We start from the raw sequence: 24,562 nt of genomic DNA on the forward strand, positions 1-24,562 counted from the left end.
CACACCATCACTTCGAAACCCTTAGAGCGGCTGAGCTCTGTGCGGAGGCTGCGTCTGCAGTGTCCTGGTCTCCGCAGTGGAGAGAGGGTGAAGAACACCTAGATGAAATGGGGGAGGGTACCGACTACGGATTGCCTTAAATATTCATGGGGCTTCCTCCATTTTAATCTTCTCCTTTTAAAAAGATGGCTGTGTTTCCTAGTCTGGCATCCCCTCGGGAAAGAAGAATTGCTCCTTCCTGGCAGAGTTCAGCTGAGCAGGACTAATCTAGAGTGGAAACCCCTTCGGCCACCAGGGCTATTCATAATTCATAAGTGCTGCAAACCAGCCAGCTGAATGCATTTGGACAGGCTTTTGCTCCTTCGTGCACGTCCTGATTTCATTACTCTCTCTGCCAGGGAAGAAGCAGGGAACATAGGCTTCTTGCAAGAATGGAGTGCGAAGATGGGCTTTGTTTGGATTAGAAAACGCCCTAAATTTTGGAGGCTTTGTCTATCATAAGTTTTGATTATTTTACCACTGAATCTGCAAGGCTTTCCCGATCCTTTTGGGACTGCTCTCTCAGAACTGTGAATTCTTTCAAAGGGATTTGTGGATTGTGGCAAGGAGTGCATTCCAAAATGCCTGAGGCAAACTATTTGTTATCTGTATCTTGGGGTTACATCAAGGTGGGTTAATTTGATTCCATTATGTGTCTTTGATAGAATGTGAAACATTTACATGTGTAATGTTTTCTGTGAAGTAGGAAACCTCTGTAATGATTTGTGTTATCACTTAGCCCACTGAGGCTGCTTATGGTGAAATGGGGGCATGTTATATTACATTGTATTTAAATAGACTGTGTTGTATTTTAATCCTATTCTTTTTACACATCTCTATTTTTAAAGGATGCTTATCTTTTCTTTTGTTTTCCCTTAAAGTTTTCACATTTAATCACCTCTCACTGTATAGGTTATTAACTCAAATTATATTTTAGAGTTAATTTCCAATAAACGTATTTTAAAATGTGGTTACATTTTTAAGTGAAATGATCTTGACCTCTGTTAAAATTCCTTTTCCTATGTTTGTATCTTCAAAAGAAATCAGATGTTAATTCTAAGAAATCTTAAGAAAACCTTTTTTCCCTAAGGTGACGTTGGAATAATTTCACATTATTGTATTTTGTAGAAACAGTATCATTTATCTAATGATATCTGCTCACTCGGTCTCTTGGTTCTTAATAAAGTTGGAAACATCTAAAATGATAATCTGCTATTTTTTAGGTGGTTAATATGTTTTTGTTCTTTATAAACAGTTCAAAAGAATGCTGAACCGGGAGCTGACACACCTTTCAGAAATGAGCCGATCGGGGAACCAGGTGTCTGAATACATTTCAAATACTTTCTTAGGTAAGAATTCACTGGGAAACTTATTCCAGAACTGAGATTTTTTTTTAATATTAATTTCTGCAACCTGTCAGGAACATCACTATGTGAGTTTGGAATGGGGTTAAGTCACAGAAAAACAAATCCATTTAAAATAAGAACTAAAGACAATCTTTAAGGTTTAAAAAAAAAAAAAAAGCTGTAAGGTGTTGTGAAAAAAAATGAATGAAAATACCCATCAAAGAGAGAAGTTTATTATGGGCTAATTAAATTTATATAGACCTCAGGTCACTCCTTATCTACCCACCCACTTCCATCTCTGTCAAGACCTCTGAAGGGGGGGGATGATGGGGGTTGCAATCATCCAAGCCTTAGGGACAACTCCAATTGGCTCCTCTGACATGGTATTCTTTAAATTCTTCCAGTAACTGGGCTTTGAGCAAAAGGTTTCCTTTTAGATGCTTTGCGAGAGATGGCTGGAGAACTGTATGGTGATTTGACCCATGATAATAAGCTTTGGAAATAATTCGGCTATTGCTTTGCTAAGGTATTTCTTAACGATACATGGGGGGAGGGCAGAAAGAATCTCCACCTCTCTGAAGGAGCTGGCCTTCTGCAAGCAGCATCATTATCTTCCTAATTTGATACTTACCTATCAATCTCTGCTTTCACATTGCTAGTCTTTAACACATGTCACTGACAGGAAAGGTTTGCATCAGTGCCTCTCAACTACTGTCATGCATCCTGTTTGATTACTAGGAATTTCTGATCTCATGTTTAAAGCCATTCTGTTGTGTATTTTTCTTGAATAAGACCTGCAGAACCTGCAAATCTGTACTTCAAAGTGAATGGGTAGCCTTTAGACTCTGATTCTGTTGACTTTCAATTACCACTGAATTATCCTTATTTAGCAGAACTCCACTGTCCAGGGAAATGACCTATTCTTACAGTTGAACATTACACCTCCCTTCTTTTTGGCATTGCTGCATATCCTTAAATCAATGAGTATTTGCCTTGATGTCTTAGGGAAACACATACCTCTTCTAGTTTTATTTTAAAAAATCAGTTCTATTTCTCTAATGCCAAAGCAGTTCCTGCTATCAGCAGATCAGTCTTTGGTCAGCCTAGTGGAAAGCTCATGGCGCTACTCTGTGGCCAGTGGGCATTGGCATGATTGACAAGTGCCTTTCCAACTGTTTCCAGTATGTGGGTGTCTGCAGCACCTGGTTTTCTCCAGTGGCAGTTGCGGCAACCTTTGTCAGAGAACAAAGAGAAGATTTTTTTCATACCTCCTAGCTCCAAGAGGAGCTAGAATCTAATTGAACAGGAAGTGTTGTATACTGATCCTTTCCTTCTCCATTACCCCCCCTTTATTCTTTTGAAGGCAGCCATCTTCTCCTGTCCATGTGTGCGACACCCAATTATTTTTCATAAGCTAGGGACTGTTTTAGGGACAGTCTCCAGGTTAATGACTATGGGAAAGAAGAATAAAATCAATAAGTGCAATAACTCATTTTTGTTTTCATAAACATTGCATGTTAAAATATCAGGGCTTGTCTGTCGTCTCAGAAGAGACTCTGACCACTGGAGTAAAGCTGCAGGAAGTCTCTGAGCCCTTCATCATCCAAGGTTGTACCTAAGCAGTCCTCTTGGCTTGTAGCCTCTTTCACTATCTGCTCGCCAAGGACCATGGGAATAGTTTAGTATACCAATTATTCTTATTTTAGCATCAAAGGCTATCAAGTGAGGAGGCTGAGAAGATAATAAAAATGAGTTCTCAGTCTCAACACTTTGCATCTCAAGAAGGGGTAACTGTCAACTCTGTTGAATATTCCATTTGCTATGGAGGCATATCTCTTGAGGAAAACCATCATTTGGCTTCTCATTATTCCAAAAAAAATTAAATTATCAACAACAAGTGGTTTGAGGTAGGTTGTTAGAACCTCAGTCCTTACACACTCAACATTAGGAGGGTGGTGAGCCTGAGTGTGTGTTTGTGTGTGTGTGTTTGCATGCACACCCATGTGCACACACAAGGTAGACCCGATCAAACAGACTAGACAGACAGATTATATTCTTGAGAAAATTTAAGGAGAAAAAAATCCATCATATAAACAAAAGATTCATCAGCTACTTCAACTGTAAAATGGGAACACTGGAGTAGATGACACCCTCTGTCCATTCCAGCTCTAACTTTCTATATGGACGGAGTTTATCAGTCTTGCTAAGACATACCTGGCAACCTGGATTCTCTGGAACAGCCTGTAGGCTTACAATTTGATAATCTTAAAAAGCAAACAAACAAAGCTTGTTTCCAAACTGCAAATGCAGGACATGGAACTCCACATCCTGCCTTGTGAGCATGGAGAGTATTCCTGGAGGACCATGAAGCCTTCTTCACAAAATGTCAGATCTGAAAGGGACCTTAATGGCCTCATCCAGTTCCCTCATTTTCCAAGAAAGAAAACTGAGTGTATGTAACTCAGAGTGTATGTAACTTGACCAAGATTACTTGGCTAAAATGTGCCTGAGCCAGATCTATGACTTCACTCTCTTGACTCCTAGATCAAAATACCTCACTTCTTTAACTAGGAAAGGTTATTAGGCTGTCAGAAGAAAATCGCCTTTCAGTAATAGATGTAATCTATGGAGAAAAGTCTTTAGAATCAGGATTGTTGGACCTAAAAATGTGTTTGTTAACAGCTTCCAGTAATATAAGAGCCTCTTGTCAGAGCACAGCAACCATCTCCAAGAGCACAAAATGGGAAGACCTTATTGATTTCAGTTAAACTTGAAGAGCAGTATCTCAATAAGAGTCATTGAAAGTTAAAATGTGTCATCCAGAAAGGAGGGAAATCCCTCACTGTGGGGAATGTGTGAAACTTGTGTTGTTTCCATTTAAAAGGATGGTGTCCAGACCATCCCCGCAGGCACTCTGTGATGCTGATACAGGATAATGGGCTCGGGTTGCTGGTACAGGAGGAAGTAAAGGACCCAGGGGGAGGGAGCACAGATTAAAGCAAGATATTTAGATGTGATATTACAAGTTAGTTAATATTTTTTCAAACAGAGAAGAATCACCCCCTTTAAATTCCCGACTTACTGTCTCCAAAGCTGGAACATAGAATTCTCAAGACACAGGGAAGAGAACTCAGGAATTTTGCATGATTAAATGCTGTAAGCTAGCAAGAAAAGCACCTCCAATGACGCCATTATCAGAGTTTTGATGTGATGTTTTTTGCCTCTGTTTATTTATTTATTTATTTGGTACTGTTCCACTCTTTCCCCACTGTAGTCTGACCATTCTGTAAATGTGAACTCACAAAGCGTGTAGTATGATTCTTTGAGTGTGTGTTTCAGGTTATTTCCGCATGGGGCTGGCTAAGTATTTAGCAGAGGAAATTCAGAATTGGGAAACCCATCAGTTGTTCCAATGCCTGCATAGGGAAACACCCATTAATGTCAAAATGGCACTCTCTGTGGATAATGGCTTTCTTCTTTATCGTAATGTTCCAGACACAATAGTGATTCGGCTCAATTTCTCGCTGTCGCAGGGAATCTTTAATTAAACAAAGGGAAAAAGCTGCTAGTCTCACTAGAGGTTTTGTATTTGCATTGGCACAGAAGAATCTAACAGCTTCGTTAACCAGGCATGAAGAATGGTGAAGATTGATGGTTAGGAAACGCAGGGGCTATTGTGGCCTTTTATTTTAGCAAAAGTAGTCATTATTAGGAGTGAAGTGACAGGGAGAAAAGTAATTGCAAAAGTAATGTCATATATAGTTTTTATGCCAAAGGTTGAGAGAGCAGAAAGAGCTTTTAACGGGAACCTGAAGGCCTGGGTTCTAAGCTATTAAATCACTGCGTCTGGAACAAAGTGATTGCAAAATAAATATCTGTTGAATTGCAAAATAAATATCTGTTGAATAAATTGCCCTTTGAGCTTGGGAAAGTTGCTGACTTCATCTGGAAAGTGAACATGTGGGATTATTATTGGTTCCCAAACCTGACTCTGATCATCAAAGTCACTTGGGAAGATTTTTAAAAAACACTGATTCAGTAGGACTGGGTGGGGCTCATAAATCTGTATTTTTCAAAAGTTCCCTGGGTGCTTCTGATGCTGAACTAGGTTGGAAACCCCTGAACTAACTGGGATGACCACTAAAATTCCTCCCTAAGGCAGAGTCATAGGCTGATGAATCTAGGAACTTGGGGGCACCCAGAGACAGCACTGAGATGCTAGGGATAGAGAAATCTCTTGCTCCAGCCCTACAGCCAGGTGCCAAGGGTCCAGGACAGCTGCTTCCGCCTCCCTGCGCTCACTTTGCTTTGATGAGTTGTCCACAGGGCTGTGTGAGCAGGCGGAGGTCTCCAGGGAGAACGTGTGACTATGCCATCAGCTGCAAGAGTTGAAAGCAAATCATCTAGATCCCAGCAGGCCATCTGGAAATGTGTCATTTTCAAATAGAGAAGTTGTCTTTGGACTCATTTTCGCTGAAACAAGTAGAGATAAGTGTAGGAACTTTTGAAGGCTGTATTAACTCTTTCAGCCACAGGGTGTCATTTAGTTCAATGAAGTAGCTGTAGAGCAGCTGTAGAGCACCTCAATAAATGATTTCCTCAGTGCATTCACAGGCATCCCTGTGACCTGAGAGAGTTAATGCATTTTTCAGAAGGACTCGGGATCCATCCATCTCCCTGTGAAGTGAAATAGAATATTTGATTGCTGATATTTTTAATAGCATGATATAGAAGAAAGAGCTTCTATGAGCAGGTAGATATGTTTTTCTCACTAACCCTAGCTCTCCTTTCATCTTGTTGTAGCAGAATTTTTAAAAAAATTAAATGAGATGATTATATTTAATAAGCACAAATACATTAATAAATGTAATGCCTGTTACCAATGAGAGGCGTTGTTATTATTTACTAGCAGAATTCATAGACACAAGGCATGAAATAAAACTGAAATTACAGTCTTCCTCTTAACCTCAAATGGTCATAAGCCAAGGCTTTAGAGTAATCATTTGAAGATTAGAAGCCATTTATTTCTCTAACATATATACTACTCGTCTAAACTGAACCCAGCTACTGTTATATGGATCTTTTAAATTAAAAAATAATTACAAACATAATAAAGTGAGCAAAACATAAAGCCTCTTTTTATTAACCTGGGCTTGGCTACATGAACCTTTTCTATTTTTACAAACATACAAGTTATTCACTTTAATAAGAAATTTGCGTATAAATACTGATGCCTCACCTTGAAAATGTATGAGTGTAATTGTCCCAAATCACCCTGCAAACAGAGGACATGGGGTTGAGTTCTACCTCTGCCACTTCTTGAACAACTTATTTAGCTCCTCTGGACGTCACTTTGCTGCTTTAGCAATAAAATCATGTATCACCGGATTGTCCTGGAGATCAAGGGAGATAACGCTATGACAGACCTTCATAAGATGAGCCATCCATTATAGACCGTTAGAAGTTGTTTTTGAATATTGCAGTGGGTTCTCATTGGCACACAGGGACTGGAAAACCTATTTTTGTGTTGTTGCAGACAAGCAGAATGACGTGGAGATTCCATCTCCCACCCAGAAAGACAGGGAGAAAAAGAAAAAGCAACAGCTCATGACACAGATAAGCGGAGTGAAAAAACTGATGCATAGTTCAAGCTTAAATAATACAAGTATCGCACGCTTTGGAGTCAACACGGAAAATGAAGATCATCTAGCCAAGGTGTGTATGAGCTGGGTGTGTGCTCATGTAGCTCTGCTTTATAGCAGGCAGATGTCTAAAACCTCCTACTAGAAAACAGTGATCGCTTTTGCTTTATTATTAAATAGTATGATGAGGCTGATGTAGCCCGTTGTCCATTGTTGAACACCTAGTTAAAGGCCCTTTTTCTATACCAAAGGACCATATTTTGTCCTGAGTTGGGTCCATTAACTCATGAATGGAGAATCCTGTTGAACACATATTGGGAGAATCCAAGGTGAGGGCAATAGGCAGGGCTGAATTACCCCAGAGGATATTTCAGAGACTGTATGCCAAGGACTGATGAGAAAATCTGCACTGATTGGCAGAGCTGAAGAAGAAATGAGAGAAATTGACAGCCTTGACCCTTGAGCCCAAACCCTAGTAGTGGAGGAAGGCTCAGAAAGAATTCATACCTCCTCTCGGAGGCTGTGCAAGGTGACTGCTGAGGTTCTCTCAGCCTTATGAGAATATGAAATGAGAACAAATGAACATTCAGTGAGGGAGCATCTGAAAGATTAGAAGAAGGTTGATTACACATTGGGCCAAGCCTCTGGGGAGAGCCTGGATCCCTTCCTCTGGGCAGTAATTGATAATGGAATAAATTGCTCCTTTAATCAGATAATCTTGGAATAATCCCACAACACAGGATGGAATGATGTTTCTTTCAGGTCTTTCTGTGGCCCAGGAGCTCTAGGATGTAATGGATGACTAGCATCTTCATGACCTTTTATACTAAATCAGGGTTGACTTACACACATTCTAGCAGCTAAGTCTCCTTGACATGGCTCTCAGTGATAATAACCAAAGGGCAGAGGAGTTTCCCTGAGATTGTTTTCTAGCTGTTACTCATGGACCAGTGAGCAGAGAAGGGGAGAGACAGGGAAATGGGTCTAGAATGATCTCTAATCACTTGCACCTACTTCTGAAAGCAACATTGGTTGAGGACTGACATACGGCAAAAAATTAGAGGTCAGCAACAAAATTTGTCAATAAACACACACTCTCCCTTTTCTGAAAAATATATACAGAAACTTCTAACCAGCATGAAGGGGATACTCAACTTCCCAGATCATTCCATTTTCAAATGTTCATGCAACCAGAACACTCTAAATAGATACTCTAAAGACTTAGCCAACCCCTGTCCCCAGAATAAATAAAAATAATGAGGCATGTGAACAAAACTGTCCTTATTTCTAAATGTCTCTAATTTTGATGATAGGAGCTGGAAGACCTGAACAAATGGGGCCTTAACATCTTCAATGTGGCTGGATATTCACACAATAGGCCCCTAACATGCATCATGTATGCCATATTCCAGGTGAGTAAACAGGAGTGAATGTTGGTTATCCAATTAGATGCTCTTTATGATTTTTTTCCATCCCAGTTTACTTTTCTGATTTGGCTTTTCTTCATTTTGGACATCCACTTATTTATTTTCTAATCCTTTTTGCCGCATAGGAAAGAGACCTCCTAAAGACATTCAAAATTTCATCTGACACCTTTGTTACCTACATGATGACTTTAGAAGACCATTACCATGCTGATGTGGCATATCATAACAGCCTACACGCTGCTGATGTAGCCCAGTCAACCCATGTTCTTCTTTCTACGCCAGCGTTAGATGTGAGTAGTTATGATCTGTTTTGCATACCCTGCCCATCCTCTTTAAAAAGTGCCGTACAACATGTGATATATTTATAGAAATAATGTAATTAGATGTTTGTGCATACTGGAACTGGCTCTTTATTATGTAGAGCATGTATCAATTGGGTTATTAATATAAATGGATGACATTTCTGCTTGCTTTCTAATATCAGAGTAACCTTTCCTTTACCTCTGTTACAATTGAAAAATTATTTAATTATCAAGCAGTTAATAGGGTGCTCTATTTGTCATTGTGTCTCTAGTACCTAATAAGTGTCTAGTTCAGCATTTAGTATATAGCATATCCTCAGTTTGCATGTGCTGATCTGAGCTGCCTACACCATCCCAGGTACTCTGAGGGATAGCACAGAAATATAATATAAAATGTTCTATAGAGTTCCTGTTAGGAATAAGCATCCATAGGCTTATTCGCCTAAGAATTCATAAAACTGGTTCTATGGATTGAAGGAAAAGTAACTGAAAAATCTAGAACTGAAGAATTAACAATGCTGAAGCAAAGAGGGACAGCTTTCCAACTTGTTAGACATCTCTCTAGAAGGTGGCTGTGACTGCTTCTCTCACAGATTAATGCATTTGTATGTACCACTATAAGCAGCCCAGTGGGTACAGCAGTCTATGCTCTTCCTTGACAGATGGCAGTGGTGGTCAGGTATTTCCAAAATGTGTAGGCTCACTGTGGGAAGGGACTGGCCACGCCCTAGTCAAGCCCACCTCTGCAGATTCAGCTTGAAAGGTGAAGAAAGATTAAACTGACCCCAACTCTATTGCTTGGGTTCCATATATTCTGAGAAATGAAATCCAAGAAGCTAAGACTGTTCTATAGCCCGGAAGGAAAAAAAAAAAAACAGTATTATTTTTATGTTCTGTGTCAGTATCACACGGTGGGCCAACACTGTTTATCAACTGTCTGCTGCTGTTACCTACTGTGTTGCTAGAAATTGAGTATGAGTACCACAGATGTTTAGAGAAGGGAAAGTTCAATGTGTCCTTGCATAATTAGATTGAATTGAAGGATCAGAAGATTTAAGTAACCACACAGAATGATGAAAGACATTTCAGCCAGAAGCAATTTATACCTAAATAAATACTAGGTTTAAATCATTGCGTACAGGTAGGGGCAGAGGAGGGAGGCTTCACGGGATGGCATGAAGGAGTTGAGCAGTGGGCATTAGGTCTCATTTCTCAGAAATGTCCTCAAATCTTGTCCATACTAATCACTGAGTGGATGGGTATTGACTGAATGGATGAATGAATGAATGTGTGAAAACTCTGACCACGCTACAAATTTAGCTTTAAGAAATAACTTTTTGGCAGGCTAATAAATCTGGAATTTGGCCTTAGCTATTCAGCCTGAAGGTATATGAAGCTTTTTATATCAGAGCAGAGCCAGTCTGACGTGCTTCTTTGACCAGTACATGTGCTTGTGTTGCATAAGCACCATCCTGTCATACCACTTATCCAAGAAACGGATATCAGGTACCACCTGATCTCTTACCATGAGCATTGTGCTAACGCCTTCCCCAAGCCTCAGCCTGCAAGCTCGATGTGGGCATGGGCTCTGACCATCATTCCTCTCACATAAGAGACCTTATGATGATGGACAGAATCTACATTTAATTAAAATAGTATATTGAGACATTGTATAAATCAACAAACCATCTTTCTCCCAACAAGAATGAAATGGGGTACCTTAGTATGAAACTAATTAAGCAGGATAGGCAAATGGAACGTGGAGTTCAGTGCACTCATTTTGCCCTGCAGGCCGTCTTCACAGATTTGGAAATCCTGGCCGCCATTTTTGCAGCTGCCATTCATGACGTTGATCATCCTGGAGTCTCCAATCAGTTTCTCATCAACACAAGTGAGTTCGCCCCTAGAACAGTCATTTGAGATAACTGTATGAGTCACTGCTTCATTTTTTTCCTCCTGATGTTTTCATTATGGATAATAATAAGGGTAATAATGAGGTAATCCTTCCATTCCACTCAAGCTGGTCAGACCTTTCCTGGATACTGTGTCCAGTCTAGCAACATCATTTCGAGCTGCATGGAGAACTTTGAAAGGGTCAGAGGGGAGCCATAAAAAGTACTCAATGTTTGGAAAATGCAGTATGTGAGGAAAGAGTAACACATGTGGAATTATCCAGTAAGGATACGGGAAGGCTTGGGAATAATGTGGTAATGATTTTTCGGGATTATGCAGGGCTCTCACACAGAGCATGGTGACCCACTAGTGTCCCTCTCTACTGAGGAAGCAGGTCCAAACGTTGTATCTGAGCGTGGGAGCCTCCATATAGAAATAAGACTCCAAGAAAAAGCTTCCACAATTCAGGATGGAGGGTCGGGTCATTAAAAGTCTCACACACTCTCTTCCAACTTCATAGGTTTGATTATGCACTGGTCTGTAGTATGGATTGGTCTGACTTCAGTGACCTTCAAGGGCTGGCCCATCCTTAGGATCCCAAGCCCTACTTAAAGCTTTTGTCATGCTCGAAATATTTAGTATCCATGCTAATGAAGATCCATGATTTTTCCCAGTTAATGTACCATTTCTAAATGCTGAAAATCTAAGTACTTTTTTCTTCTGAGAATACTGGTTATCTTGTTGTGGTCAAGATTAACATCAAGTGCTGACAGTTTTAAGAAATATTGGAGCTACTTGCTGTGAAAGAGCCCTTGTCATACTTTATCATCAGGATATTTGCATGACTAAGTGTGAGGTACCTTGGTTTTTTTTACCTTGTTTTTCTATTGAAAGCACGTAAACTTTGGGCAGATGCTTGTCTGTGTGGGTTATATCAGCTGGTGTACTGTGGTGTCATGAACCATTCCATATATAGGCCAGTTAGCTTCACACAGAAAAATGGTCTTTCTGCCAAAGCCACGTACCATAAAAAGCCAGCTTGCAGAGCTATGCCCTTGATCGCAGGATGAACAAGGCAAGAGTGCTGAAACGACATCACATATCCCACCACCTTTTCTGAAGATGTAACTCAAATCACACCGTAAAAGCAGTGGTTTATGAGTAACAACACCTACAATTAGTAACACTTGGCTATCATTCTTGGTTAAGAGAAAATGTGGCATCATGAGTTTGATGACCATGTTCTCAATTGCAGACCATGGCGCTGCCTAACAAAGGATGTCTGTGATTCTTCTGTGTGAAAGGCAGGCTAGACGCTGTAGTTTAGGTATCTAGATAATGCAGTTTCTGTTGTATAGGGCCATAGGGCAGAAACTGGGATATCAAGATGGTTGTAAAAAATTATTGTTTTGTTACCATATTTATAGAAAGCTCCAAAGAGCTACATTATTTGGATAAACTGAAATTTTACACTCACACCATTATCTTCTTTAAAAATCCAAAACTCACAATTGATGGAGCTGGGAAACATATCAAAAAGTGAAATAATGTGAAAAATTTTAATACCTTGGGTAAAGTTTAGTGGCATTTTCAGTCTATTCTTTTTCCAAAGCACACATTTGTGAAGACATAAGGGAAGTTACAAACTGAGATAAAAATAGGATTAATTGCTTGGGAATGCCCTTACCTAAAATGTCAAATTCTTCATCTGAAGTGAAAAGGAAAAATAGGATTTTAAAAATACTGTGACTTTTAATCAAAGAGAAAGTTTATGAGCTAATATCTACTGGAAACTTTTTTTTTTTTTTTTTTTTTTTTACTTAGGAACTGACTATTTCTCTTTGTAGAGGGAGACTCTGTCTCTAATAGAAAATGACATATGGGGTCTTGGTTCTTGAAATCATATGGAGAGAACTAGATCTGATTTCACACTGAGGGAATTCCACAGTTTGAATTGTATCCCTTTTTATTAAATCATCATTTTTCCTTGTTTATTAGATTCAGAACTTGCTTTGATGTATAATGATGAATCTGTGTTGGAAAACCATCACCTTGCCGTGGGTTTCAAACTGCTCCAAGAAGAACACTGTGACATCTTCCAGAATCTCACCAAGAAGCAGCGTCAGACACTCAGGAAGATGGTTATTGACATGGTAAGACTTTGGCCTCCCTGTGTTCCTCACTTACTTTCGCGGGAAGAGAAAATCCATTTCCTTGATAAACTGAGTTTATTGAGAGTTTCCTTTTTTTTTTTTTTTAACCTCAGGTCTTAGCAACTGATATGTCCAAACACATGAGCCTGCTGGCAGACCTGAAGACAATGGTAGAAACAAAGAAAGTTACAAGTTCCGGCGTTCTTCTCCTGGACAACTATACTGATCGTATACAGGTATTTGACAGAAGCCTTTGATTTAACACAAAGCCACACCAAATTAATGAAACAACAATTAGAAAAAGAAAACAAACAAGCTTACTTAGTTGCATGTCCTAAGTTACTACTACGGCTTTGGACTTATTTTAAGAACGAGCAAAGGAAAATGGACATTCAAGTTGATTCTCTAATTTACGAAGAAAAACAGAACCCTATTTATTGAATTGCTTAATTCTAAAAATAAACAGCAAAATCTCTTTGTAATAGGGTATACGTGACTGCTGATCCCAAAAGCTCATGTTTGGATATAAATCCCACTGACTTGAACTTTGTTAGCTCTGTTTTGGTTATACAAATTGCCCTCAGCTGGTCTCCTCTTTCCACAAGTGGAAAATATGAAGACATCTACTTTGAGTAATTCTTTGCATTTTTTCCAAACTGAGGAGAAGAAACCATGGCAGCATGTGACCTCTAATGTCCCTTCCAGTTTTTAAATTCAATGACTGTCAATCAAAGAAGACACATTTTCCCTTTGGGGACTCTTATAATGGTAAATAACCAACTCTGGCCAGCACCATTGTAATCCTGCTTTTTTGGTGTCCTGCAAACACCATAATTATAATGCAACTAAAATGTTCTTGGGTCTGGTACCAAGTGTACTAGTACAAGAGGAATGAGATGTTCTGGTAGTATTTATACCTAATTTTATGGGATTTCCAAAATTTGATGATTTCAGGTCCTTCGCAACATGGTACACTGTGCAGACCTGAGCAACCCCACCAAGTCCCTGGAATTGTATCGGCAATGGACAGACCGCATCATGGAGGAATTTTTCCAGCAGGGAGACAAAGAGCGGGAGAGGGGAATGGAGATTAGCCCCATGTGTGATAAGCACACAGCTTCCGTGGAAAAATCCCAGGTATCTAATATAAGGTTTCAAAGTTTCTGTGAGCTCTGCTGATGGCTGAACTGGAGGGCTCTTTCTATTTTCTTTTAAATATACGTATGTGTGTATATGTGTGTGTGTGTGTGTGTGTGTGTGTAAGTGTGTGTGTGTGTGTGTGTGTGTGTGTATGAAATTATAAGGAAGCAACTACTTCTTTAGTTCCATTATGCTCATGACTCATTCGCCTTCTCCATTACACTCAATTTCACAGTGAGGAGATAAAGCAGTCTTCAGAAATCCATCAAAGTTTGGACCGTGTATCCTCAGTGTAGATCATTGTCTATGACCTTAGCAAAACCTGCTGATTTAACTGAATGCTGCCATCTCCTTCATCTCATCCCTCTAGGTTTCCCCCAGCTCTGTCTTTATCCAGGACCTCTGCTTTTCACCCTTGTTTCCTGTTTTCATTGTCTCTCCCTAATCATGCACACTGCTACCATCACCAGAGGTGACGAATCTCATTCCCACACATCTCTCTGCCTCATAGTTGAAGCGCTGTCCTGTGTCCCCTTCCAAGGTCATGTCTACACTTCTGAGAGCATGCTGACATCTTTTGGTTGTGTCCAAAGCTACAAACTCCCTGTGTGCTAAGGACTGGGGGGACATTACACTGTAGGCAGGGAGATGCAGAAATGCCCCAGATGCCGCTAGCTGCAAAATATGTAGCACTAGATAGTATCGATATTCTTACAAAGGCATCAGGGCCGGCTGAGATGCTATTTTTTTCAGGACAACAAACGACCTGAGCCAGGCAGTCATGATTAAGACTGTGTCTCTAGGCTGCCCAAGGCCTTTATCACAAAAACATTCAGAGTATTTTTTGTTAGTATTTATCCTCTTTCCCCACTACCTTGTACTCCCAAATTTACATGTAGTTATAATATCAATGTATAGTTCCTTTGAAAGAAACCCAATCAAATGAGTTTAAAATCTGTGGAAGTGCTCTGAAGGTCTAATATGCCATAAAAACACATGATAACATTAAGTTAGTGCCAATTCAAATACCCTAATGCCTTAATTAGAACAAGATATTCATGAATTAGTTAATTAAATAGCATATTGCCCTTTTGTTAGCAACAGTGGTGTTTTGTATGTATATGACGTTCTGTGTGGTTTTCCACACATTTCACATACATTATCCCATTTGAACCTCCAAACAGCCTTGTGACGTAGACATAGCAGGTATTTCCCCAGTGTGTCAGGTGGAGAAGCTGTCCTCTTGGTCCAGTTCACCCAGCTACCCTCCACCCAAAACTCTTCACTGTCCATCACTGAGAACACGTCTCACTGTTTCCATGATGTTGTGGTCCACCGTGGTGTTTCCCACAGATGGGCTCTGGTGAGCATTGTCTGAGTAGCCTGGCAATGAAGGAAGCCCTTGACTAGGTGCTCTTTGGATTTGTAGAGTTCTCTCGTCCCAGGGCCTAGGAAATAAGCAACTAGAGGCTGCCTTTCAAAAAAGTGCTGAACATTTAGCAGAAGCAGAACAAATGAAGAAAGAAAATGACTGCACTGTGTTCAGCTGATTGAATTTTCTCCATTGCCTTGAGCTTGTATTTTTCGGGTCCCTGGAAAACACCTTGAAAATAGTCTCTAAAAACCACTAAACATACATAAAGAAGTAAAACGGAGGAAAGAGGGATGGGTGGAAGCAAGAGAAATATCTGAATCATCCACAGTCGAAGTTCTTGTAATCAGTGCAGATCAGAGATGCCCTGACTGTGGTATGAATTCTGTTTGTTTAGGCTAGGGAAACACCAGAGAAAAGATAGATAGATGATAGATAGATTGATAGATAGACAGATAAAAGTCACATATGACTAAGGTTCTTTGATATGGTACAACTTTGATGTGTTAAATAACTGGCCCAAATCCAGAATGTTAATAAAGGGAAGTTTCCAGCAGTGTGGAAAGACAGCTATGTAATGCCCATGGGTGCACAGAAGTTGCCTTTGCTCATCTACCCCTGAATCCCGACCCAGCATCTCTCCAGCTCCCCAGACCATGACAGGGGAATTCCATTCCCTCATTCAACCAGTGCCTATTCTTTCTCTCAGCCTGCTCCCACCCCCAATGTTTCCTGTTTGTCCCACAGTGGAGAGGTCAGCATAAGGCCACAGAGCCAGCTCATGCAGGATGCATAGCCCCTGTGTAAACCATAACAGAACCATAAGCTTCATATTTCTTCACAGGAACACTAGCAAAGGAACTGCTTAATTGTCTTTATTTTTCCTTCTTTCTCCTGATGGAAATGACGGTATGCCCTCTGGATCTAAAACAATTGCAGACGTGTCTGCAGAGGGGATATTTGTTTGTTTAGGGGCTTGAAGTGTTTTCAAATGTTTTACCTACGTCGTCTACAAACCAAAAACATTCCACAGAACTTGAGACATCTCAGAGTCATACGAGGCCGGCTCCCTTTCATTTTAAAACAGCGGCATATTTTAAAGTTATCAGGGAAAGAATGTTGAGTCAGAACTCAGTAGACCTGGAGCTTCCTTCTTCAGAGAATGACTCACAGAATCCAAAGAGTGACAAAGTCATTCCCAGCCAGGGTTACATCCAGACTTCTTACCTGGCAGACGTCAGAGGAAAAGTAATCAGTTCTAGTGAGACCAACACAGGCTTTGGGATCAGACAAAGTTGGGACTGAGTCCCATCTCCACCACTTACTGGCTCTGTGATCTCTGACAAGATATTTCATCTCAACGAGTCACAGTTTCCTCCTCTGTGAATGGTGAATAACCATACTTTCTCTGCGTGATTAAGAGTGATAATGTATATATTGCATTCAGTGCAGGATGCACCATATAGTAGGTACTCAAATAACAGATTCCAGTATTATTGACCTCTCTTGGGTTGTTGTGGCTCTTTCTTTGCATGCAAACCAGGACGGCTTCTTTGGTGTTCCAGGGCCCTTCACAATAACAGATGTGTAACCTTATTTTTCTCCAGGTGGGCTTCATCGACTACATTGTCCATCCGCTGTGGGAGACCTGGGCGGACCTGGTACAGCCTGATGCCCAGGACATTCTGGATACTTTAGAAGATAACAGGAACTGGTATCAGAGCATGATACCCCAGAGTCCCTCCCCACCACTGGACGAGCAGAACAGAGACTGCCAGGGTCTGATGGAGAAGTTTCAATTTGAACTGACCCTCGAAGAGGAGGATTCTGAAGGCCCCGAAAAAGAAGGAGAGGGCCACAACTATTTTGGCAACACAAAGACACTCTGTGTGATCGATCCGGAAAATAGGGATTCACTGGGAGAGACTGATGTAGACATCACAACAGAAGACAAGTCCCCGATTGACACATAATCTCCCTCTTCATATGGAGATGAACATTCCACCCTTGACAAGCATGCCAGCTGTACGGTAGGGCCAGCCCACCATGGGGGCCGAGGCCTGCACAGGACAAGGGCCTCCCGGCCTTTCCAGTTACTTGAGTTTGGAGCCAGAATGCAAGACCGGGAAGCACATAGCAGCTCAGGAAATTCCACAGTTGACTTGCCTTGCTTGCAAGCTTAGTGGAGAGCTGAAGCTTTCTGTGGTTCTGGAGGCCAAGTTCGCATCACAACCGAATGGCTTGAAAATGGAAGACACAAAACTGAGAGATTTTTCTGCACTAAGTTTTGGGAATCTGTCCCCTCTAGTGACTGAACTGACTGACTAATAATGTCATTTCTAAATCTGCTCACCTGTCCCTTTGTCTGCCAACCTGTGTGCCTTTTTTGTAAAACATTTTCACGTCTTTAAAATGCCTGTTGAATACCTAGAGTTTAGTATTAACTTCTACACAGATAAGCGTTCAAAGTTGACATAAACTTTTTTGACTCTTTCTGGGGGAAAAAAAAAGGAAAGAAAATGGTCTTCCTTCTTTCTTGGGCAATATCTTTCACTTGACTATAGTTACTTTTGCAAATAGAAAGGCTACGCTTCTAACCACATTCAACTTCCTTCTCCTGTGGTCCCAAACAACTCCTCAGTTGCCCTTATAACGTAACTCTGTTTGCCTGCTTCCAACAGTATTTTTTCTCCTCTAGAGTTGCACTTTTTTGCTGTAAACAGAATAAAGTTGAACAAACTAAGGGGTAGTCATGTTGTTCACAGTAACAGTCTGTGTAGAATTCAGCTTCATGAGCAGTTGCCCTGTCGGGTCCCGAACCCCTGTGCCACTGGGGTTGCACAGCCCCCATCCTGTTCTCTTGCGCCCCTCTTCACGCTCACACCAGTTACACCGTTTCCAGTTTAATGCTGCCGTCTTTCTCTTGCACTGCCTTCCGCGCTATCACCTCCATTTCTGTTTATAACCGTGTATTTATTACTTAATGTATATAATGTAATGTTTTGTAAGTTATTAATTTATATATCTAACATTGCCTGCCAACGGTGGTGTTCAATTTGTGTAGAAGACTCTGCCTAAGAGTTACGACTTTTCCTGTAACGTTTTGTATTGTGTATTATTATAGAACCTGAACATCGCTGAAGAGAGACATACGGCCCCCTCACCAGTTGGGTCTGCCCTTTTCCCAGTCTGAGTTGCTAATACTGCTCAACCCCTTCATGAACTGTTTTGGAAACAGGATTCTCACATTAGATACTAATGGTTTCTATTGAGCTTTTACTTTTGTATAGTTTGATAGGGGTAGGGGGCAGTGGGATGTGGTTTTTACCCCTGTTTTATCCAAATCTGTACACATGAGTTGAGTTTTAACTGGGTTCTACTATAATTGTGGCTTCGGTTTAACAAGAAACACTACATTCATTTTAACAAGCAACTCACAGATGGTTCTCCAGAGAGTCCCCAAACTACTGACTTTGAAGAGGAAGCCCCCTGCCTGCTGTTAAGCAGGAATGTCATGTTCCAATTAATTACAAAAGAAAACAATAAAACAATGTGAATTTTATAATAAAATGTGAACTGACGTAGTAAATTATGCAAATGTGAAGCTTCTGATAACACTTGTTAGGCCTCTGAGTGGCTTCAGTCTCTGTTTGTAAAATCTATTTCATGCTTTCAGTTCAGCATTGTGACTCAGTAGTTCAAGAAATGGCACAAATGTGCATGACCAATGGGTTTGTATGTCTATGAACACTGCTTATTTCAGGTGGACATTTTATTGTTTTCCAAAGTTTCTCACAATGTATGTTATAGTATTATTATTATATATTGTGCTCAGATGCATTCTTAAGAGACTTTTATATGAAGTGAATAAACAAAAGCATGATTAGATTAGACTGTAGGCCCAATTATTTTGTGGTTAGTTCTGACGCATTAAAAGCAGATCTTTTTTTCTCTTCTCTCCTACCGTACCCCACAGAGACACAAACTACCCACTTTGCTTGGCGAGCATCACAACTAAAGTTTCATAATCTGTGTCCAAAAAGTCCCCTAGCTTGAAACATTTATTTTTTTAACAACTGTTCAACTAGCTCAGTGGTACGAGAAGGGAGACGGTGAATTAAAAGAAACAAAGCCACTTTAAGAATCTGAAGAGTTTAATCTACTGGATGAATAAAGGGAATCTCCAACTTGGCTGGGTCCTCTAGAAAAATGAATCATAGACTCACAGCACATTAACTTAATGTAGTCAGATGGTCCAACATTAGCTTAGTGTGGTCAGATTGTCCCATTGATTCATCTGACACATGAAGAATCTGAGGTCCAAAGAGTCACCTTAAAGCACAATGCAAGGAGTGCTGGCTGACACTCATGGTCATCTCAGTGATCCATGGAGTCTCCTGTTGATCATATGGTTATGCTTTTCTTTCTGGAAAGAACTGTGTAAATATCATAAACAAAATAATGCTTTGTTGAAAAAGTCAGCTTAAAATAAATTTATCCTGAGAAAGGTGTGTGTGTGTGTGTGTGTGTGTGTGTGTGTGCGCGCGCGCGCATGTGTGTGTGTGTGTGTGTGTGTGTGTGTGTGTGTGTGTTGAGAAAGCCTGCAAATAAGAATCAGTGGATGGCCCATGATATTTTAACCACAGGGGGACGTGGTCCGTGAAACAGGAAGGGGTCTGCTCTAGAAAAACTCCACTCAGTAAACTGAAATTACTGTTTTTCTTTTTAAAGACAATTGAAGGTGAGCCACCGTTGCAGAACCAGCTTGCCTGCTGGTTCCAGAGCTAGTGTTTATAGCTCTTTGCCACCATCCCCGATTTCTGATTGCACCCCACTGTCTCTGAGCTTTTACAGATAGAGTGACAAAAGTGAATTGGTTAGAATAGCCACAGGTGTGACTTTAAAATATCTAGAGCTATAAATATTTATAAACATTTTGCAGGTCTCTTCCTACAGAGTAGTTCTTACCTTCGGTGCAAAATTAGAATCATCTGGGGAATAAATATTTTTTTAAATACTGAAGTTTGAGTTCCATCCTCACTCGCAGATTTCTGTTTGAATTGGTCTTGGGTGGAGCCCTGGGCATCAGATTTTTAAAAGTCTCCCCAGGTAATTCTAACGTGTAATCTGAGTGGAGAACCACTGCTCCAGAAGAGAGAAGCACACTTGTAGCTAAGGCTTTTGTCTTAGCTGCATTCAGGCTGCTATAACAAAATTCCAGACTGTACAGCTTAAAAGCAGCAGAAATGTATTTCTCAAAGTTCTGGAGGCTGGGAATTCAAAGATTAAGATACTAGCATGATCACATTCTGGTGAGTGCCCACTTCCTGCTTCATAGCTGGTGCCTTCTCGCTTGTATCCTCACCTGGTAGAAAGGGCTGGAGATCTCTCTGGACCCTCTTTAACAAGGGCACTAATCCCATTCATGAGGGCTCCGCCCTCATGACTAAAGTACCTTGCAAAGGTGACACCTCCTAATACATCATCTTTGGGGTTTTGGATTTCAACATACAAATTTTAGGGCAACATAGGGCAACATAAACATTCAGACCATAACAGCTTTCTTTCACCCCAGCTGTCTTCAGACATTGTACACCCATCATGGCCAGGCGCTGGTTCAAGTATAGAGACAAGTAGGGATCAGAAATGAGTAAGATGGCGCTCTGCACTCCAGGAGCTTACAATGTGCTGTTGTTGCTCACTACTTGCCTTCCAGATTGTAAAATCATAATCATGCTCTCAGGAAAACCACAGTGATGATCAATCTAAAAGAAAGTTCATCTTCTGACTCCAAAACATAGGCCATAAGAGTAGTCATCCTCCCACCTGATGGCAGGGAGCTACTGCAGAAGCAGAAGTTACTGCAGCATCTTTGCCAAGGCTGAGGGTGATAATTTGTGCTTAACAAAATGCATAGGAGCTAAAGGCTGATTTACAGACTCAGGAACTGTCAGAGTTGGAAAGAAACACACACATACACACACACACACACACACACACACACACACACACACACATGCTGGATGGCATTTCCCTGACATATTCCCACAGGCTTATTTTGATATAAATAAGTTGGGGGTCATGGTAATTCTCAGTCCACTGAAGGAAGCCTAATGGAGTCCAAGTGAAGGGAGGTGGTTTATTGTACTGATTCTGGAGCCAAATGGCCTGGGTTCAAATCCTAACTCCTTCATTTACTACCTGTACAACTTTAAATAAGTCACTTACTCACTGGCCTGCAGTATAATGGGGATTAGAAATCTGTCAGATGGGGATAATAAACCCAGGGCTTTTTCTACAGTTTCATTGCTACCTCTCTGAGCCTCATATCTTTTGAGAGTGATGAAATCAACAATTGTATGAGCCTTAAAACCTGTGAACCACAATGGACTAAGATGTCTGGCAAATGCCATTTATCAACCCACAATTTGTGCAGCCTGCGCCCCTTACCAAGAATTCTCCAACCTGGTCATCTCTTACATCCCTCGAGACTCAGATCAGGTGACCTCCTACAAGACGCTTCCCTGATCCCTAAGGTTGGGATAAGGACTCTTTTCTGGAAGTCCCAGAACATCTCATGCTTTGACACTAATTAACTGTGTAACCTTGGGCAAGTCCCTTAACTCCCCTGTTTCTCAGCTTTATCATCTGTAAAATGGAGATAATTATAATGATACCTAGCTTATAGCGGGTTATGTGAGAATTACATGAACTGATATACATAAAGTTCTAAGAAATGTTATGACTATTAATACCTACCACTATGTATTTAAGTTAGGTTTTTGTCTTTCCCAAAAGACTATAAATCATTGAAGTCAGAAGATGGATCTTATTTGCTATTGAACTTCCAGTACCAAATCCAATTTCTGAAATAAATATACATTTGTCAAACTGAATAGAACCAAGTAGTTTTGTGAAAGAGTGAAATACAACCCCATGTCTCAGGCTTTCCAAACCAAAAAGGTGTTTGTCTCAGAGCCCTGGAATGATGTCATACAATTCCAGAAACAAAATTTCCTCAGAGATCTTCCAGTCTATGCCTTTTGTTTTATAATTAAAGAAACTGAGGTCCAGAGGTGGCCAGTGACCTGTCTGAGATGACAGTATATTAGTGTCATAGGGCTGCCATAACCAAGTATGGGTAGTTTAAACAACCGAAATTTATTCTCACAGAACTGGAGGCTATAAGTCCAAGGTCATGATGTCAGAGTGAATTCCTGCTGAGGGCTGTGAGGGAGAATCTGTTCTTCCCTCTCCTCTAGCTTTTGGTGATTTGCTGGCAATCTCTGGCATTCTTGGCTTGTAGATGCAGCACCCCAATCTCTGCCTTCATGTTCACGTGATGTTCTCTCAGTGTGCATATCTGTGTCCAAATTTCCCCTTTCTATAAGCACACCAGTCATGGGTTAAGGGCCCACCGTACTCCAGTAGCACTTTAACTAGTTACATCTGCAACAACCCTATTTCCAAATAAAGTCACATTCTGAAGTACTCGGGGTTAGGACTTCAACATATAAATTTGAGGGGGATATAACTCAAACCATAACACACAGTTACTCACTAGAAGATTTCCTGATTCCTTACACAGGGATTTTTCTGCAGCATCTTGGAATCTGGAAGTCTTAGACATCCATTCAACTTCTCTGCACCTTAATCTCAGCTATAAAATCAGAGGAATGGACTATATGTTTGAACAGGTACGATTCAGTTATAAAAAGTGTAATGCTTTATACCAAGGTGTTTTTGTTTTCTTAAGGTTTTTCTGAGCTCTTCAAACAAATTAATTACTTCCTTGGTGTAGCTAGGTTCCACATGGAGGGATCAGGGAGAAGAGGAAGCAGGACCTTGGGGTAGGAGGACAAACATGGCCCAGGAGTTAAGAGCTTAGGCTCTGAAGGTAAACGGATCCCAGTTCAAATCCCTGCTCGTCTACTTCTTAGTTGTGTACTGTGGGCAAATACTTAACCTCTTCAGGCCACAGTTCCATCCTCATTAAAGTGAGGATTTTGTAAAGACTAGTGAATATTGCATCTAACGGGCATGTGTTAGCCATTGTATCACAGATGTCAGCTAAGGCTCATTCCTTCCACAAATATTTATAGAGTGGCCAGTTGTGTGCCAGGCACTGTGTGATGAACAAAAAAGACAAAGGTCCTGACCTTCTGAAGTTTATATTTTAGAGGGGGAGAAAAAAAAAAACCCAATAAATGAAAAGATAAGTAATACAGTATCAGGTAGTATGACCTGTGCTGTGGGGTTGGTGAGTGACAGTGGTTAAGAGCAATGGCTCTGGAGTTCAGCTACCTGGCTTGGAATCCCAGCTTCACCCATTATTAATGGTCCAGACTGGGGTACAGCAAATACAAAGACCCTGAAAATACAGTGTGTCTGTCCACTGCAAAGAGCAGCAACAAGACCACGGAAGGCAGAGGAGTAGGAAAGAAAGTTGGTAGCCAGGTCACAGAGAGTCCTCAGGCTATTGTAAGGATATGGGGAAGTTGTTGGAGAGTTTCAAGCAGGGGAACTGAGATGATCAGACCTACATTTCTAAAAGGTCACTCTGTGAGGAGAATAACAATATTGAGGCACATGCAGAATCAGGGAGACCAGCCAAGAGGCTCCTGCAAGGGTCTTCTGAAGTGACCGGGACTTGACAAGATTAGTGGTGGCAGAGGTGTTAAGAGTTGGAAGGTTTGGGGTAGATTTTTATTTTTAAAAAATTTTTAATGATCCTCAGCCTCGTTTTATTATTTTTTTTATTTTTTATTTTTCTTGGTCGCACTGCATGGCACGAGGGATCTTAGTTCTCCAACCAGGGATTGAACCCATGCTCCCCGCAGTGGAAGGGCAGAGCCCTAACCACTGGGCCACCAGGGAATTCCCTGGGGTAGGCTCTTAAAGCAGAGCCAACAGTACTTGCTGATGGACTTGAAAATGAAACCACAGGAAAGGGTGTGAAAAAGATCCCGAAGAGGTAGCCTGAGCAGCCCACTGAATGCTGGGAATATTTCCTGCGATGGGGAGCCTTTGGAGAGGAACAGATTTTGGTGAGGGACTCGACATTTGAGGTGCTTTTTGTTCATCCAAGTGGAGATGCTGAGGAGGCAATCAGATGTATGTGTCCGAAATTCAGGGCAGGGTTCCTGAGAGTCCCCAAACTCTCAGTGAGGAGGCTCCCTATCCGCTTGGCCCTGTGTCCACGTGGGCTAACTCTGTTTTACCCCAAATCATCCTTCACCCACACTGGG

General features: G+C 40.9%; 1 protein-coding gene across 3 annotated transcripts in view; it reads left to right on the forward strand.

Moving 5' to 3' along the window:
- The window catches only part of PDE4B (phosphodiesterase 4B), a 591,158-nt gene extending 571,572 nt beyond the window's left edge, over positions 1–19,586 (forward strand). For 2 of the 3 annotated variants that reach the window (XM_068540055.1, XM_068540056.1), the window contains 9 exons: positions 1,295–1,388; positions 6,922–7,100; positions 8,341–8,439; positions 8,580–8,744; positions 10,548–10,647; positions 12,648–12,802; positions 12,916–13,038; positions 13,757–13,939; positions 16,922–19,583. In XM_068540055.1, coding sequence (XP_068396156.1) covers positions 1,295–1,388; positions 6,922–7,100; positions 8,341–8,439; positions 8,580–8,744; positions 10,548–10,647; positions 12,648–12,802; positions 12,916–13,038; positions 13,757–13,939; positions 16,922–17,287 — 1,464 coding nt within the window. In that variant the 3' untranslated portion in view covers positions 17,288–19,583. Of the gene's footprint in view, positions 1–1,294; positions 1,389–6,921; positions 7,101–8,340; positions 8,440–8,579; positions 8,745–10,547; positions 10,648–12,647; positions 12,803–12,915; positions 13,039–13,756; positions 13,940–16,921 lie in introns of all 3 variants that reach the window. The other variant, XM_068540054.1, reaches the window with a different exon arrangement.
- Positions 19,587–24,562: the final 4,976 nt, after the last annotated feature.

The sequence above is a fragment of the Eschrichtius robustus genome, chromosome 3, assembly GCF_028021215.1.
Source record: "Eschrichtius robustus isolate mEscRob2 chromosome 3, mEscRob2.pri, whole genome shotgun sequence".
In the NCBI taxonomy this organism is placed as follows: domain Eukaryota; kingdom Metazoa; phylum Chordata; class Mammalia; order Artiodactyla; family Eschrichtiidae; genus Eschrichtius; species Eschrichtius robustus.